Source organism: Mobula birostris, chromosome 10 (genome assembly GCF_030028105.1).
Source record: "Mobula birostris isolate sMobBir1 chromosome 10, sMobBir1.hap1, whole genome shotgun sequence".
NCBI classification, from domain to species: Eukaryota; Metazoa; Chordata; class Chondrichthyes; order Myliobatiformes; family Myliobatidae; genus Mobula; species Mobula birostris.
In genome coordinates this window covers 32,361,847-32,380,206 of record NC_092379.1, presented here as the reverse complement: position 1 = coordinate 32,380,206, position 18,360 = coordinate 32,361,847, and the positions used below count along the sequence as shown (strand labels likewise).

The window sequence follows — 18,360 nt, the reverse complement described above, 5'->3', positions numbered from 1 at the left end:
GAGTGTCCTCACATTCACACTCACGCTCGTATCTGTGGAGTGTCCTCACACTCACACTCACACTCATATCCGTGGACTGTCCTCACTCTCACACTCACACGTATCTGTGGAGTGTCCTCACCCTCGCGCTCACACTCGTACCTGTGGAGTGTCCTCACACTCACACTCACACTCGTATCTGTGGAGTGTCCTCACCCTCGCGCTCACACTCGTATCTGTGGAGTGTCCTCACCTTCACACTCACACTCGTATCTGTGGAGTGTCCTCACACTCACACTCACACTCATATCTGTGGAGTGTCCTGCGATGCAGTCCCTGGAGGGAGGTAAGGAGCTCAACTGGAGAAATAAAGACAAACTTGCTCTGGATATTTGTATCGTGGTCAATATTATAATATGAGAAACATAGCAGCAGATTTTACTCAGCGAGATAAACTGACTGGCGTGAGGAACTGGGTGAGAAATTGGACAAAACAGCATACCTGTGACTAGCTCTTTGCGACTGTGCAGGCAGCAGGTGAGCGTTGGACTTCAAGGTTTACAGCACCTGAATTGGTTAATTGTTATTTAACGAGAGTTATTAATCATTCTGTTTAGCTCAAGCGACTCACTCTTGGTCATGTGGTCTCCTGGTACTTTCTGTATAAGTTTAGTTAAGTTTTGAGAAGTTGATTTGGATCGTCTCAAGGACTGCGTGTTATCTATTATTTAAATGATGCCTAATTAGCGCTGATCACAAAGTCCTGGTTTTAGGAATGCTTCATCTCTCAGTTGCTCGGCTGAGACACCAATATTCTGTTGGGAACTTTTATGAATAAACTTTGGTTGCCGTCTGTAACTCAGAGTCTATCTTCCCCCTGCGCTTGGGTCCGACATTGGCAGTGCACATGGTGACAATGTCAGGAGAGGTGGAGCGAGCTACGGCTTTTCCCTTTGGGGAGAGGAAGGGTGAAAGGTGACTTGGTAGAGGTGCACAAGATGATAAGAGGCATGGATTGAGTGGACAGCCAGAGACTTGTCTCAGGGCAGAAATGGCTGATACAAGGGGCATAACCTGAAGGCATGTGGAGAAAGGGCTGTGAGGGTGTCATTTGCTGGGCCACATCCATCATCTGTGGGTGTCCTTTGCTTTCAGAGAAGTGCTGGGCCACGCGGAACTGACTGCACACATCAGTAAACAGCAGCTCGGACCACTGCTACCCAAGGACACCGTCAAGAGGCTGGAGGATCGCTGTGTTGCCATGGTGAAGGTAGGGTACGGGAGTTACAAAAGCAGGCATGTATTGCTGAGGCATTGTAAAGCAACCACATTTTTTTAAAGATTAGCTTTACTTTGTAATGTCAAAGCATGCAGTGTAATCGGTCATTTGTATCGGTGACCAACACAGTCTGAAAATGGGGGTGAGGGCAGCCGGACTCTCACCACACTTCAGGCACCAGCATAGCGTGCCTACAGCTTACCAACCCTAACCCATCCGTCTTTGGACTGTGGGAGGAAACAGGAGCACCCGGAGGAAACCCACACGGTCACGGGAACAACGCATAAACTCCTCACAGGCAGAGACGGGAATTGACCCACAATCAGCGGAGCTGTAAAGCGAGCCACCACACTACTGCGCCACTTAATTGGGGTATTGTGAGCAATTTTTTGGCCCTGTATTTCAGGAACGATGTGCTGACCTTGGGGGGGGGGGGCGGTCCTAAGGAGGTTCACAAAAATGATCCCGGGATGAAAGGCTCAGTGAATGGGAAGCATTTGCTGTATCTGGGCCTATACTCAATGGAGTTCAGATGGATGGAGGGGGTGGGATCTCATTGAAGTGTATGGAAAGGTTAGCTGAGGAGAGGAAGTTTCCAATAGTGGGAGAGTCTACGATCTGAGGGTACAGCCTCAGAATAAAGGGGCGTCCCTATAGGAATGAGATGAGGAGGAAGTTTTTCATCAGGTGATGAATTTGTTGCCACAGAGATCTGTGGAGACCACATCATTAGGGAGAGATTGATAGGCTCTTGATTGGCGAGGGGATTAAGGGTTACAGGGAGAAGGTGGGAGAATCGGATTGAGAACACAAAATCAGCCATGGAGGAGCAGACTCAATGGGCCAAATTGTCTAATTCTGCTCCTATGTTTTGTATTATATTCTTGAGGAGTCTGAGGTCTTTTAACATCTGCCGGACGATGCTGAGGATGTTCTACGAGTCTGTGGTGGCCAGTGCGATCATGTTTGCTGTTGTGTGCTGGGGCAGCAGGCTGAGGGTAGCAGACACCAACAGAATCAACAAACTCATTCGTAAGGCCGGTGATGTTGTGGGGATGGAACTGGACTCTCTGACGGTGGTGTCTGAAAGGAGGATGCTGACCAAGTTGCATGCCATCTTGGTCAATGTCTCCCATCCACTACATAATGTACTGGGTGGGCACAGGAGTACATTCAGCCAGAGACTCATTCCACCGAGATGCAACGCAGAGCGTCATAGGAAGTCATTCCTGCCTGTGGCCATCAAACTTTACAACTCCTCCCTTGGAGGGTCAGACACCCTGAGCCAATAGGCTGGTCCTGGACTTATTTCATAATTTACTGGCATAATTTACATATTACTATTTAACTATTTATGGTTCTATTACTATTTATTATTTACGGTGCAACTGTAACGAAAACCAATTTTCCCTGGGATCAATAAAGTATGACTATATATATGGATATAGACATACTGTACATACACACACACACACACACACACACACACACACACACACACATTCAGATATAGACTTACACACACACACTCACAATTTCTTATTTGGTATATATTTTTATCAAAAATGATCTGCATCTAGTTTAATTGAAATCTAAAGAAGTAGCGTTCCTGTATTTGGGTTCCTGTTGCTTGGCTTTTGGGCTGGGAGGAATCCCGTACCAATCACCATCATCCCTCGGCTGTGGGATATTGAGAAGTCTTCTGACTGTTTTCCTTCCTTTCTCTGAAGGCCCAGATTACGAAGCACATGGAGACGGAACTGTGTGCAGAGCAGGAGAAGTGGAAACAGGAACACAAAAGCTTTCAGTCTGAGTTGGCAAGCAGTGTAATCCAGGTAAGATCGCTTCTGCCCGAAAGAAGGTGAGGGACCTCTTCCTGACCTCGGAGAGTCAGACTGGGAAAGAACTTCAGATGCATAAGTGTAGGGCAGGAATGGAAACAGAGCAGTTCGAGTCGTGTTAGCCATGGTACACAATGGGCAATTTACAGTGCAGGAGCAATGAACGGGGCCAGATGAAGAACCTGTGCAAATGAATCCAATTAGCAGCAGCACAGTTCCCATATTCCCACAATCTCTGTCACACGGTTCACTTCGCTGCCACACAGAGCTGTCGATTCAGGGTTGATGCATGCACTAGATCCCCGTTTTTTTGTGACAGATGTCGACATGGATTGCTCAGAGATAACAGATAGAGCTAAGCTGTTGACAATAGCAGTGTGAGTGCGGTGATATCCAATGTCGGTGATGTCACTGTGAGCGATGTCGGTGATGTCAGTGTGAGTACGGTGATATCCAATGTCGATGATGTCACTGTGAGTGATGTCGGTGATATCCGATGTTGGTGATGTCAGTGTGTGTGCAGTGATATCCGATGTCGGTGACGTCAGTGTGAGTACGGTGATATCCGATGTAGGTGATGTCAGTGTGAGTGATGTCGGTGATGTCAGTGTGAGTTATGTCGGTGATGTCAGTGTGAGTGCGATGATATCAGATGTCAGCGATGTCAGTGTGAGTGCGGTGATATCCGACGTCGGTGATGTCAGTGTGAGTGCGGTGATATCCGACGTCGGTGATGTCAGTGTGAGTGCGGTGATATCTGATGTCGGTGATGTCAGTGTGAGTGCGGTGATATCTGATGTCGGCGGTGTCAGTCTCAGTACGGTGATATCCGATGTCGGCGATGTCAGTGTGAGTACGGTGATATCCGATGTCGGTGATGTCACTGTGAGTGATGTCGGTGACGTCACTGTGAGTGATGTCGGTGATATCCAATGTCGGCGATGTCAGTGTGAGTGCGGTGATATCCAATGTCGGTAAGGTCACTGTGAGTGATGTCGGTGATATCCGATGTCGGTGATGTCAGTGTGAGTGCGGTGATATCCGATGTCGGTGATGTCAGTGTGAGTGATGTCGGTGATATCCGATGTTGTTGATGTGACTGTGAGTGCAGTGATATCCGATGTCGGTGATGTCAGTGTGAGTGTGATATCTGATGTCGGTGATGTCAGTGTGAGTGCGGTGATATCTGATGTTGGTGATGTCAGTGTGAGTGCGGTGATATCCGATGTCAGTGATGTCAGTGTGAGTGCAGTGATATCCGATGTCGGTGACGTCACTGTGAGTGATGTCTGTGACGTCACTGTGAGTGATGTCGGTGATGTCAGTGTGAGTGTGGTGATATCCGATGTCGGTGATGTCAGTGCGAGTGATGTCGGTGATATCCGATGTCGGTGACGTAAGTGTGAGTGATGTCGGTGATGTCAGTGTGAGTGCAGTGATATCGATGTCGGTGACGTCACTGTGAGTGATGTCGGTGATGTCAGTGTGAGTGCAGTGATATCCGATGTCGGTGACGACACTGTGAGTGATGTCGGTGATATCCGATGTCGGTGATGTCAGTGTGAGTGCGGTGATATCCGACGTCACTGTGAGAGATGTCTGTGATATCCGATGTCGGTGATGTCAGTGTGAGTGATGTCGGTGATATCCAACGTTGGTGATGTGACTGTGATTCCACTGATATCTGATGTTTGTGATGTCAGTGTTAGTGATGTCTGTGATATCCAATGTCGGTGATGTCAGTGTGAGTGACTCACAGTCACATTACCGACATCGGATATCACCGCACTCACACTGACATCACCGACATCGGATATCACTGACATCACTCACAGTGACATTACCGACATGAGATATCACCGCACTCACACTGACATCACCGACATCGGATATCACCGACATCACTCACAGTGACGTCACCGACATCGGATATCACTGCACTCACACTGACATCACCGACATCACTCACAGTGACGTCACAGACATCACTCACAGTGACGTCACCGACATCGGATATCACTGCACTCACACTGACATCACTGACATCGGATATCACCGCACTCACACTGACATCACCAACATCAGATATCACCGCACTCACACTGACATCACCGACATCAGATATCACCGCACTCACACTGACATCACCGACATCGGATATCACCGCACTAACACTGACATCACGGACTTCAGATATCACCGACATCACTCACAGTGACATCGCCGACATCGGATATCACCGTACTCACACTGACATCGCCAACATCAGATATCACCGATATCAATCACAGTGACATCACCAACATCGGATGTCACCATACTCACACTGACGTCACCAACATCGGATATCACCGACATCACTCACACTGACATCACCGACATTGGATATCACAGACATCACTCACACTGACATCACAAACATCAGATATCAGTGGAATCACAGTCACATCACCAACATTGGATATCACCGACATCACTCACACTGACATCACCGACATCGGATATCACCGCACTCACACTGACATCACCAAAATCGGATATCACCGACATCACTCACAGTGTCGTCACCGACATCGGATATCACTGCACTCACACTGACATCACCGACATCACTCACAGTGACGTCACCGACATCGATATCACTGCACTCACACTGACATCACCGACATCACTCACACTTACGTCACCGACATCGGATATCACCGACATCACTCGCACTGACATCACCGACATCGGATATCACCGCACTCACACTGACATCGCTGACATCTGATATCATCGCACTCACACTGACATCACCGACATAACTCACACTGACATCACCGACATCACTCACAGTGACGTCACCGACATCAGATATCACTGCACTCACACTGACATCACCGACATCACTCACAGTGACGTCACCGACATCGATATCACGTACTCACATTGACGTCACCGACATCGGATATCACCGACATCACTCGCACTGACATCAGCGACATCGGATATCACCGCACTCACACTGACATCGCTGACATCTGATATCATCGCACTCACACTGACATCACCGACATCGGATATCACTGACATCACTCACACTGACATCACCGACATCACATATCACCGCACTCACACTGACATCACCAACATCGGATGTCACCATACTCACACTGACATCACCGACATCACTCACAGTGACGTCACCGACATCACTCACAGTGACGTCACCGACATCGGATATCACTGCACTCACACTGACATCACTGACATCGGATATCACTGCACTCACACTGACATCGCTGACATCTGATATCATCGCACTCACACTGACATCACCGACATAACTCACACTGACATCACCGACATCACTCACAGTGACGTCACCGACATCAGATATCACTGCACTCACACTGACATCACCGACATCACTCGCACTGACATCAGCGACATCGGATATCACCGCACTCACACTGACATCGCTGACATCTGATATCATCGCACTCACACTGACATCACCGACATCGGATATCACTGACATCACTCACACTGACATCACCGACATCACATATCACCGCACTCACACTGACATCACCAACATCGGATGTCACCATACTCACACTGACATCACCGACATCACTCACACTGACATCACCGACATCACTCACAGTGACGTCACCGACATCGGATATCACTGCACTCACACTGACATCACTGACATCGGATATCACTGCACTCACACTGACATCACTGACATCAGATATCATCGCACTCACACTGACATCACCGACATCAGATATCACCGCCATCACACTGATATCACCGACATCGGATATCACCGACATCACTCACACTGACATCACCGACATCGGATATCACCGCACTAACACTGACATCACGGACATCAGATATCACAGACATCACTCACAGTGACATCGCCGACATCGGATATCACCGTACTCACACTGACATCGCCAACATCAGATATCACCGATATCAATCACAGTGACATCACCAACATCGGATGTCACCATACTCACACTGATGTCACCGACATCAGATATCACCGACATCACTCACACTGACATCACCGACATTGGATATCACAGACATCACTCACACTGACATCGCCAACATCTGATATCACCGACATCACTCACACTGACATCACAAACATCAGATATCAGTGGAATCACAGTCACATCACCAACATTGGATATCACCGACATCACTCACACTGACATCACCGACATCGGATATCACAGACATCTCTCACAGTGACGTCACCGACATCGGATATCACCGCACTCACACTGACATCACCAAAAGCGGATATCACCGACATCACTCACAGTGACGTCACCGACATCGGATATCACCGCACTCACACTGACATCACCGACATCGGATATCACCGACATCACTCACACTGACATCACCGACATTGGATATCACAGACATCACTCACACTGACATCACAAACATCAGATATCAGTGGAATCACAGTCACATCACCAACATTGGATATCACCGACATCACTCACACTGACATCACCGACATCGGATATCACAGACATCTCTCACAGTGACGTCACCGACATCGGATATCACCGCACTCACACTGACATCACCGACATCGGACATCACCGACATCACTCACAGTGACGTCACCGACATCGATATCACCGTACTCACATTGACGTCACCGACATCTGTGACAGGATTACATCACCATGTCAGGTCAGAGTCTGTGACAGGATTACATCACCGTGTTCTGTCAGATCCTGTCACAGAATTACATCATCATGTCAGGTCAGAGTCTGTGACAGGATATCACGGTATTTTGTCAGAGTCTGTGACAGGATTACACCAACGTGTCCTGTCAGAGTCTGTGACAGGATTACATCACCGTGTCCTGTGACGTCACCGACAACGGATATCACCGCACTCACACTGACATCACCGACATCGGATATCACCGACACCACTCACACGGACATCACCAACATCGGATATCACCGCACTCACACTGACATCACCGACATCGGATATCACCGACATCACTCACACTGACATCACCAACATCGGATATCACTGCACTCACAGTCACATCGGATATCACCGACATCACTCACACTGACGTCACCGACATCGGATATCACTGCACTCACACTGACATCACCGACATCACTCACAGTGACGTCACCGACATCGATATCACCGTACTCACATTGACGTCACCGACATCGGATATCACCGACATCACTCGCACTGACATCAGCGACATCGGATATCACCGCACTCACACTGACATCGCTGACATCTGATATCATCGCACTCACACTGACATCACCGACATCGGATATCACTGACATCACTCACACTGACATCACCGACATCACATATCACCGCACTCACACTGACATCACCGACATCGGATATCACCGACATCACTCACAGTGACCTTACCGACATCAGATATCACCGCACTCACACTGACATCACCGACGTCGGATATCACCACACTCACACTGACATCACCGACGTCGGATATCACCGCACTCACACTGATATCACTGACATCGGATATCACCGCACTCACACTGACATCGCTGACATCTGATATCATCGCACTCACACTGACATCACCGACATAACTCACACTGACATCACCGACATCACTCACAGTGACGTCACCGACATCAGATATCACTGCACTCACACTGACATCACCGACATCACTCGCACTGACATCAGCGACATCGGATATCACCGCACTCACACTGACATCGCTGACATCTGATATCATCGCACTCACACTGACATCACCGATTTCGGATATCACTGACATCACTCACTGACATCACATATCACCGCACTCACACTGACATCACCAACATCGGATGTCACCATACTCACACTGACATCACCGACATCACTCACACTGACATCACCGACATCACTCACAGTGACGTCACCGACATCGGATATCACTGCACTCACACTGACATCGCTGACATCTGATATCATCGCACTCACACTGACATCACCGACATAACTCACACTGACATCACCGACATCACTCACAGTGACGTCACCGACATCAGATATCACTGCACTCACACTGACATCACCGACATCACTCACAGTGACGTCACCGACATCGATATCACCGTACTCACATTGACGTCACCGACATCGGATATCACCGACATCACTCGCACTGACATCAGCGACATCGGATATCACCGCACTCACACTGACATCGCCATCCGATTTTGGTGATATCACTGTGAGTGCGGTGATATCCGATGTCGGTGACGTCACTGTGAGAGATGTCTGTGATATCCGATGTCGGTGATGTCAGTGTGAGTGATGTCGGTGATATCCAATGTTGGTGATGTGACTGTGATTCCACTGATATCTGATGTTTGTGATGTCAGTGTGAGTGATGTCGGTGATATCAGATGTTGGCGATGTCAGTGTGAGTGATGTCTGTGATATCCAATGTCGGTGATGTCAGTGTGAGTGATGTCGGTGATATCTGATGTCGGTGACGTCAGTGTGAGTATGGTGACATCCGATGTTGGTGATGTCACTGTGATTGATATCGGTGATATCTGATGTTGGCGATGTCAGTGTGAGTACGGTGATATCCGATGTCGGCGATGTCACTGTGAGTGATGTCTGTGATATCTGATGTCCGTGATGTCAGTGTTAGTGCGGTGATATCCGATGTCGGTGATGTCAGTGTGAGTGATGTCGGTGATATCCGATGTCGGTGATATCAGTGTGATGGCGGTGATATCTGATGTCGGTGATGTCAGTGTGAGTGCGATGATATCTGATGTCAGTGATGTCAGTGTGAGTGCAGTGATATCCGATGTCAGTGATGTCAGTGTGAGTGCAGTGATATCCGATGTCGGTGACGTCACTGTGAGTGATGTCGGTGATGTCAGTGTGAGTGATGTCGGTGATGTCAGTGTGAGTATGGTGACATCCGATGTTGGTGATGTCAGTGTGAGTGCGGTGATATGTGATGTCAGTGAGTGATGTCAGTGATATCCGTGATATCCAATGTCGGCGATGTCAGTGTGAGTGCGGTGATATCCAATGTCGGTAAGGTCACTGTGAGTGATGTCGGTGATATCCGATGTCGGTGATGTCAGTGTGAGTGCGGTGATATCCGATGTCGGTGATGTCAGTGTGAGTGATGTCGGTGATATCCGATGTTGTTGATGTGACTGTGAGTGCAGTGATATCCGATGTTGGTGATGTCAGTGTGAGTGATGTCGGTGATATCCGATGTCGGTGATGTCAGTGTGAGTGCGGTGATATCCGATGTTGGTGATGTCCGTGTGAGTGGTGTCGGTGATATCCGATGTTGGTGATGTTAGTGTGAGTGCGGTGATATCTGATGTCGGTGATGTCAGTGTGAGTGCGGTGATATCCGACGTCGTTGATGTCACTGTGAGTGCACTGATATCTGATATCCGCGATGTCAGTGTGACTGCGTTGATATCTGATGATCAACTTCACCACATTTAGTGTGAGTCTTTACTTTGGGGACAGCTTCGTCCCCTGTGCAGTCCGCAAATTTAACAGCATGTAGGGCTATGGGTAACCCCAGGTAATTTCTAAAGTAAGTACATGTTCGGCACAGCATTGTGGGCCGAAGGGCCTGTATTGTGCTGTAGGTTTTCTATGTGTCTCTGTGTTAGTGGTAAGAATCTGATTGTGGACACTAATGTTGTGCTTCTGAGTTCTCTGTCCCCTAGGAGCTGTCCATGCGCCCATTAATTTATGTCAAGTATCTTGTCCCTGGCAAGGTGTTCTCCCTTTGTTCAGTAGGAACATTTGTCAGACACAAAATATTGAAATAAGCAATAGCTTTTGAAATTTATATGGAATTATCTACAACAGTGGGATTCTGCTGAGGGTATTTAAAAGAGTGTCCTTATGAACCAAAACTTTCATATCTACCTTATTCTTCAGTGACTTTGTTATAGTCACAATAATTGCATCGTCTAGACTGATCCTTGATGATAAAGCTCCTTCTTTGAACACAATCCCTGACAGGAAAGCTTGCTTTTTAGCTGGATCCCGGGTGGGAAGTCTCTCTGGTCCCAGTGGAGAAAGTCCATTTTACCATTCCCTGATGGGAAGAATCCCTCGAAATGCAGTCGTTGTGGTAAGTGAAGTCATCCGCGCTGGTCCAACCATCAGACTCCAAATCGGCATGCAACTCGTGTTCTCATTATTACTTATTTTTAATTTGTACAATTTGTCTTCTTTTGCACATTGTCATATTTTTTCATAACCTCTAGAGTATTTCTTTATTCTACTGTGAATGCCTGCAAGACAATGAATGGCAGGGCTGTTTATGGTGACATATACATAATTTGATAAATTGATTTTGGCTTTGATACTTGATAGTGGGACTCCTTCTTTAAATGGGTTTTTGATATTCAAATATGATATCAACATACGTATATGTCACTGTTTTCTTGTGGGCATTCACAGTAGATACAAAGAAACAAAATAAAATCAATGAAGAGCTAAACACAGACAAAGATTGACAAACAGTCAATGTGCAAAAGAATATGTTTGTGTAAATAAAAAATAAGTAAATAGGCAGATACATTCACACATAGTTACATACGTAAGTAGGTAGGTAGATAAATAAGTTAATAAAAAGGATGCATACGAGTTGTAGAGTCCTTGAAAGTGAGTGCATAGGTTGTGGAATCAGTTCAGTGTTGAGGTGAGTGAAGTTGTCCACGCTGGTTGAAAGGTAATAACAGAGGAAACTCTCTCCTTATCGAGGATCCCTGATGGAGAAACTCCATCCTTAAAATAACCCCATTTTGAGGGGAGAGCCTTCTTTGAGGAGCATTTTCTTGGGCAGATTGTCTCTGTACGTGTGCCCCTTTCCAGTTAATGGTTTCCATCTTCTCCTCAGACACTTAAGAAGCACATTGAGAAGTCGGCTGCGATCACAGAGGAACTGGAGGCTCGGATCGCTGAGAGCAGCCTCCACATCCTGGCTAACTTCCTGCACAGGTACTTTCCCCAGACTGACTCAGATAGGTATCCTGGGCTTGGGGAGATGTTGCTCATTGGCTGCAGGACACTTTGGGGCATCCTGTGGTTGTGAGAGGAAGCTTCAGAATTGCAATCAGATCCAAAGGCATCTCCAACACTCAGCACTAGTTCAATTCACTTCCTGACTCATGCGACTGACTCAATTAGTCATAGTTAAAAGAAACTAAACGGAGCAACTTGTTGTTGTTGTTGTGCCTAATTACAGCCACCTCAGCCTACACAGTCCACTTGTGTTATAGAACAGTACAGGCCCTCCAGCCCACAATATTGTGTCGATCTTTTAACCTACTGTAAGGTCAATCTTCCCTCCCACATGGCCCTCCATTTTTCTTTCATCCATGTTACTATCTAAGAGTCTCTTAAACATCCCTAATGTATCTGCCTCTATCCACCCCAGGCAGGGCAATCCACACACCCACCACTCTCTGTGTAAAAAATCTACCTCTGACATCTCCCCCATAACTTTCTTCCAGTCACCTTAAAAAAATTGCCTGCTTGTTGTAGCCATTTCTGTCCTGGGAGAAAGCTTCTGGCTTTCCTCTCTTGTCTATGCTTCTATCATACTGTGCACCTCTATCAAATTGCCACCTATTCTCCTTCGCTCCAGAGTGAAAAGCCCTAGCTCGCCCAACCTATCATTACAAGACATATTCTTCAATCCAGGCAGCATCCTGGTGAATCTCCTCTGCATCCTCTCTAAAGCTTCACATCCTTCACATGAGTTGGGCAGAATTGAACACAGTCCTCCAAATGTGCTCTGACCAGAGTTTTAAAGAGCTGCAACATTATCTTGTGACTCTTGAATGTAATCTCATATTAACCCTTTCTGCCCTGGAAAAGGCTGAAAATTTCTCTCCCGGTGTCACACCAGCCTTTGGGATCCTGTGAAAAAAATTAGCTGCCATGTTTCTCAGATTACAATAATGACCACGTTACTATTGAAAAGCAGCTCTTGAACTCAGTCCACTGACTAACCAAGGCCAACACACTGTACACCTTCTTAACCACCCTATCAACTTGCATAGCATCCTTCACCATTCTTCACCCTTTTCCTGTGACACTGATACAAGATCAGCACCTGAGGTGCTGTCAGTGTGGAGTTTGCATGTTCTCCCTGTGACCATCTGAGTTTTTCCTGGGTGCTTCAGATTTCCTGCTACATCCCAAAGACTTTTAGTAAGCCATTTCTAAATTTCCCCTGGAACATAGGTGGCGACAGGAAAACAGCGGAGAGTTGATGGTCAGCTGAGACAGTAGGTTCTAGGGAGCTAAATAGGGGATTGGAATAAGCTGAATGATCCCCTTTTATAGATTTATAGAAATGTACCACCCAGCTACCGGCCCTTCAGCCCACTAAGTTTGTATTAACCTTTTCGTTCATCTACACTAATCCTATTTGCCCCAATGGGTCTGTATCCTTCCATGCCTTGTCTGTCTGTGCCCGTCGAAATGCCTGTTCTTTGCAGCGATTGTATCTGATCACATGACCACCTGGCAGCGAGGTCCACAAAGCCAGGGTTATAAGCTCCTATCTACCTATTCAATGCTCCCAATGACTTGCCATTCAAGTAGCCTCCTACAGCCAAGTTCAGCTCCTGGCCTTCATGTGTAGCTTAGCTACACATTTCTACTGTTGGGAGAAGGGGCAAAGGCAGGTTACTGGTGCCTTAAGACCAGTCGCTTCGAGCAGATGGGGCTCGTCAGCTGTGGTTGGCAGCTCATCTAGGAGAAGGAAAACTCTGGGATCTCAAACCTCCACTGTCATGGGGAAGGCTTCGGGAGTAAACCCTGGGGAAAAATCCAGAGCTATCTTACTTTGAGTTCAATGCTGACTGGCAACTCCTGTGACATCACTTGTGCCAAAAACTGTAACGGTCCCGACCGTTTCTTTGGAGAGGGTGTGGGCAACTGCCTGCTCTCCATATCGTACTGCCTTGGCTTGTAGATCACACAGACAACAAGGATTTACCATCGAACCCGGTCAGTGGAGGGGTTATTGCAGGGGTTATTGAATTTCTGAAACTCCCTTTCCCCTTCATCCAAGTCAGGTCTTCTTTTCACATAGAGAGTGGTACGGACCCGGAGTGGGCTGCTGGGAAGCAGCGGAAGCAGTGGGATTTAACAGGCATTTAGACAGGGAGTGGAACTGGCACGGAATGGAGGAATGTGATCCAGTGCAGTTTAAATTGGCATCATGTCCAGCACAGAGAATGTGGGCTGAAGGGCCATTGTATGTTCCATTTTCACCAAGATCACTGACTCATCCCTCTGCTTATTGGCTGGGTGTAGAAATTTCGATTCATCAGGTTGTACAGTATGTCTGCTCAAAATACACAGATCCCGGGCTAATAGCTAATTATTCTCTCTCTCTCTTTCTCTCTCTCTCTCCCCGCCCCCCCGCCCTTTCCTTCCCCCACGCTATTTATCTCTCTGTCTCTCACACTGCTTCTCTCTTTCTCTCTGAGTCCCTGCCTCTTTCACTGTCCTTGGCCCTCTCTCTCTCTCTCTCTCTCTCTCTCTCTCTCTCTGCTTCTTTTTGTGTCTGTCTCTGTCCATCTGTCTTTCCCTCTCTGTTTCTGCTTCCATCTGTGTCTTCCTCTTTGTCTTTGTCTTTGTCTCTCTTTCCCTCTCTCTCCCTATCTTTCTATCTCCTGCTCCCACTCCCTCCCCTCTGCCATCCCCTGCCCTCACCCTCTCACTCCTTCCCTTTCTTTCACTCCCACTATCTCTCTACCCCCCTCGCTCACTCTTTTCTGCCGTCTGTCTGTCTGTCTCTCTCTCTGTTTCTCTCTCCATCTCTGTTTCTACCTCTGTCTGTGTCTGTCTCTATCTCTCTTTCTCTATCTGTCTCTGTCCCTCTCTGTCTTTCTATCTCTGAGTCTCTGCTTCTGCCTGCAAACCTCTCTCTGTCGTTGTCTCTCTTTCTCTGTCTGACTATCTCTCCACTCCTCTCCCTCTTCTGCTCTCCTCCTACTCCACCTCCCCTCCCTCTGTCTCTCTTGTTCTTTTTCCCTCTCCCTCTAACTCCCTGTCCCACAGTTTCCAAGTGAATGTACAGGAACTTTATGGTCACTTTGCTGTAAACACAGCTAGTATGGAATGTGTGGTCCCGCAGACAATTGCTGTCGTCAACTGCTGCCCTGCCTTCAGGTAATCTCATGTCACTACTCACGAACAACTGACTGCATGCTCACTGCAGAATCCCCGTGTCTGTACACTCAACGAAACACAGGGCTGACAACTTTATAGAAAATACCGAACTGACATCTCTACAGAAAACACAGGCCTGACATCTCTACAGAAAATATGGGACTGATACTCTTTACAGAAAACACGGGACTGATATTCTCTAAAGAAAACACAGGACTGGCATCCTCTACAGAAAGCACAAGCCTTCACACACTCTACAGAAAAAACATGACTGATATCCTCTACAGAAAACACAGGACTGACACTCTCTACAGAAAACACAGAACTGCAACTCTCCATAGAAAACACAGGACTGACACGCTCTACAGAAAGCACAGGACTGACATCCTCTACAGAAAGCACAGGACTGACATCCTCTACAGAAAACACAGGACTGAGATCCTCTACAGAAAACACAGGACTGACACGCTCTACAGAAAACACAGGATTGATATCCTCTACAGAAAGCACAGGACTGACATCCTCTACAGAAAACACAGGACTGAGATCCTCTACAGAAAACACAGGACTGACACGCTCTACAGAAAACACAGGATTGATATCCTCTACAGAAAGCACAGGACTGACATCCTCTACAGAAAGCACAGGACTGACATCCTCTACAGAAAACACAGGACTGAGATCCTCTACAGAAAACACAGGACTGACACGCTCTACAGAAAACACAGGATTGATATCCTCTACAGAAAACACAGGACTGACATCCTCTACAGAAAGTACAGGACTGATATCTCTACAGAAAACACAGGACTGACATCCTCTACAGAAAACACAGGACTGATATCTCTACAGAAAACACAGGACTGACATCCTCTACAGAAAACACAGGACTGATATCTCTACAGAAAACACAGGACTGATATCTCTACAGAAAACACAGGACTGACATCCTCTACAGAAAACACAGGACTGATAACTCTACAGAAAACAGGCCTGGCACTCTCTACAGTATTGAGGGGGCTATTGCTCTCTACAGTAAACACAAGTTAATCACTGGCCTCAGTATATACAGGGCCAGGTCACTCCACTATACTCAAGCATCTCCCTCCACAGTAGGTCTGGGGCAGGGTTACTCTGTACAATATCCAGGACTGGTACTTCCTCTACTCTGCTCTTTCCAACACACACAGGGCCATTTCCCTTGCAACGTGCAGGCAGAGACACAGACACAGTTCCAACCTACAAACACCGGCACATCCATATGGACCAGCGTTCTATGCTGGCCCTCTACGCCCACCCTGCTGACCCTGCCATTGTTTTGCAGAGACTACGTCGAACGGCTGATCCAGAAATTCTCCCCAGAGGGCGAAGAGTGGGAGAGGAAGATCATGGAGGCACTGAACAAGGTTGAAAGAGGAGGCATTAAGCTCTTAATGGAGAAACTCTTCAGTGAACTGAAGGTGTTTATTCTTCCTTTCATCACAGTAATGTTTCGGGAAAATAGCAAAAGAGGATACACATTAACATAAAGCTTTAGGGTGAAAGGTGAGATATTTAAGGGGAGCCTGAGGGGAGTTTCTTCACTCAGAGAGTGGTGAGAGTGTGGAATGAGCTGCCAGTACTAGTGGTGGATGTACAAGATGGTAAGAGGCAGAGATCAAGTAAACAGCCAGAGAGTTCTTTCCTGGGGTAGAAATGAAGGGTTAAAACTTTTAGGTGTTTGGAGGAAAGTTTAGGGGGATGTCAGAGAGAATGTGCTGCCAGGAGTGGAGGTAGGCGTAGATACATTAGGAACATTTAAGAGACTCTCAGATAGGCATATGGATGGAAGAAAAATGAAAGGTTATGGGTGGGAAGGAATTGTTAGATTGATCTTAGAGTCGGTTAAAGGGTTGGTACAACATCGTGGGCCAATGGGCCTGTACTGTGTTGTACTGGTCTGTGTTCTTTGTGGGTTCAACTATAACATTTCAGACAAGTTTCGACAGGTACATGGATGGGACAGGTATGGAGGGATATGGTCCAGGTGTATGTACATGGAATGAGATCAGCATAGACTAGATTGGGCAGAAAGGCATGCTTTGGTAATATAGTACCCTGTGACTATATAAACCTGTGCTGATTGTCAGAGGAAGTTTAGAACTCCAATATCTGACTGGCTTGGGACTTTGGCGTTGGACTGTTGTCAGATATTCAGCTTTATGATTAATACCCAAAATAGTTTATAAGATGTTACACAGTATTATAACAAATTTCACAGTGAGGCCAGTAAACTTAAAGGGACCGTGCTCAGTTTAAGGAGCATAGGGGAACATCTCATATTTTACCGGCGAAGTCTCCAACCCAGCAGGATGAACATCGAACTCTCAAACTTTCAGTAACTGCTCCCCCCCTGTACCTTTTTCCCTTCTCCTTTCTCTCCCCTCCCCTCCTGATCCACCAGCCCTCATCACCCTCTTTCCCCTCTTCCAACCCCTCCATCTGCCCATCATCCCCACCTCCCTCCCTCCATTCCCTGCCCCAGCTTCCTCCCCTGTCAGATTCCATCAGCCGTAGCCCTCAGGCACTTCCACCTGTCCCCTCTTATCTTCTGACATCATTCCCTCTTTCCCCTCCTCCACCTGCCTATCACACCCTCCCCACCTGGGTCCACCTATCACCTGCCAGCTCTTGCTCCCCTCTTCACTCCACCTCCATACTGGCCATCTCCCCTCTACCTTTCCAGTCCTGATGAAGGGTCTCATCCCAAAATGTTCACTGTCCATTTCCTTCCACAAATACTGCCTGATGCATTGAGTTCATTCTGTGCCTTTGTGTGTTAGCGCAGGAAGCAGATAGTCGGGAAGAGAGAATGGAACCCAGGAACTGGGGGTTCACTGACTCCAAAGGGAATGTGAGAACAGGGACTGGGAGAGCAGCTGAGGGGGCCCTTGTGGGTGTAAGGAATGCGAGAACCCGGTCAGCCGGAAGAGAGCACTGCAAATATTACTTGGTGATCCAATTGGTGGACGATCGGGATTTGTG

General features: G+C 47.3%; 1 protein-coding gene across 2 annotated transcripts in view; it reads left to right on the top strand.

Annotated features, from left to right (window-relative positions):
• The window catches only part of LOC140203942 (exocyst complex component 3-like protein 2), a 67,460-nt gene that overhangs the window by 28,713 nt on the left and 20,387 nt on the right, over positions 1-18,360 (top strand). For both annotated transcript variants that reach the window (XM_072270122.1, XM_072270120.1), the window contains exons 4-8: positions 1,135-1,249; positions 2,989-3,093; positions 12,044-12,144; positions 15,226-15,336; positions 16,661-16,796. In XM_072270122.1, coding sequence (XP_072126223.1) covers positions 1,135-1,249; positions 2,989-3,093; positions 12,044-12,144; positions 15,226-15,336; positions 16,661-16,796 — 568 coding nt within the window. The remainder of the gene's footprint in view (positions 1-1,134; positions 1,250-2,988; positions 3,094-12,043; positions 12,145-15,225; positions 15,337-16,660; positions 16,797-18,360) is intronic.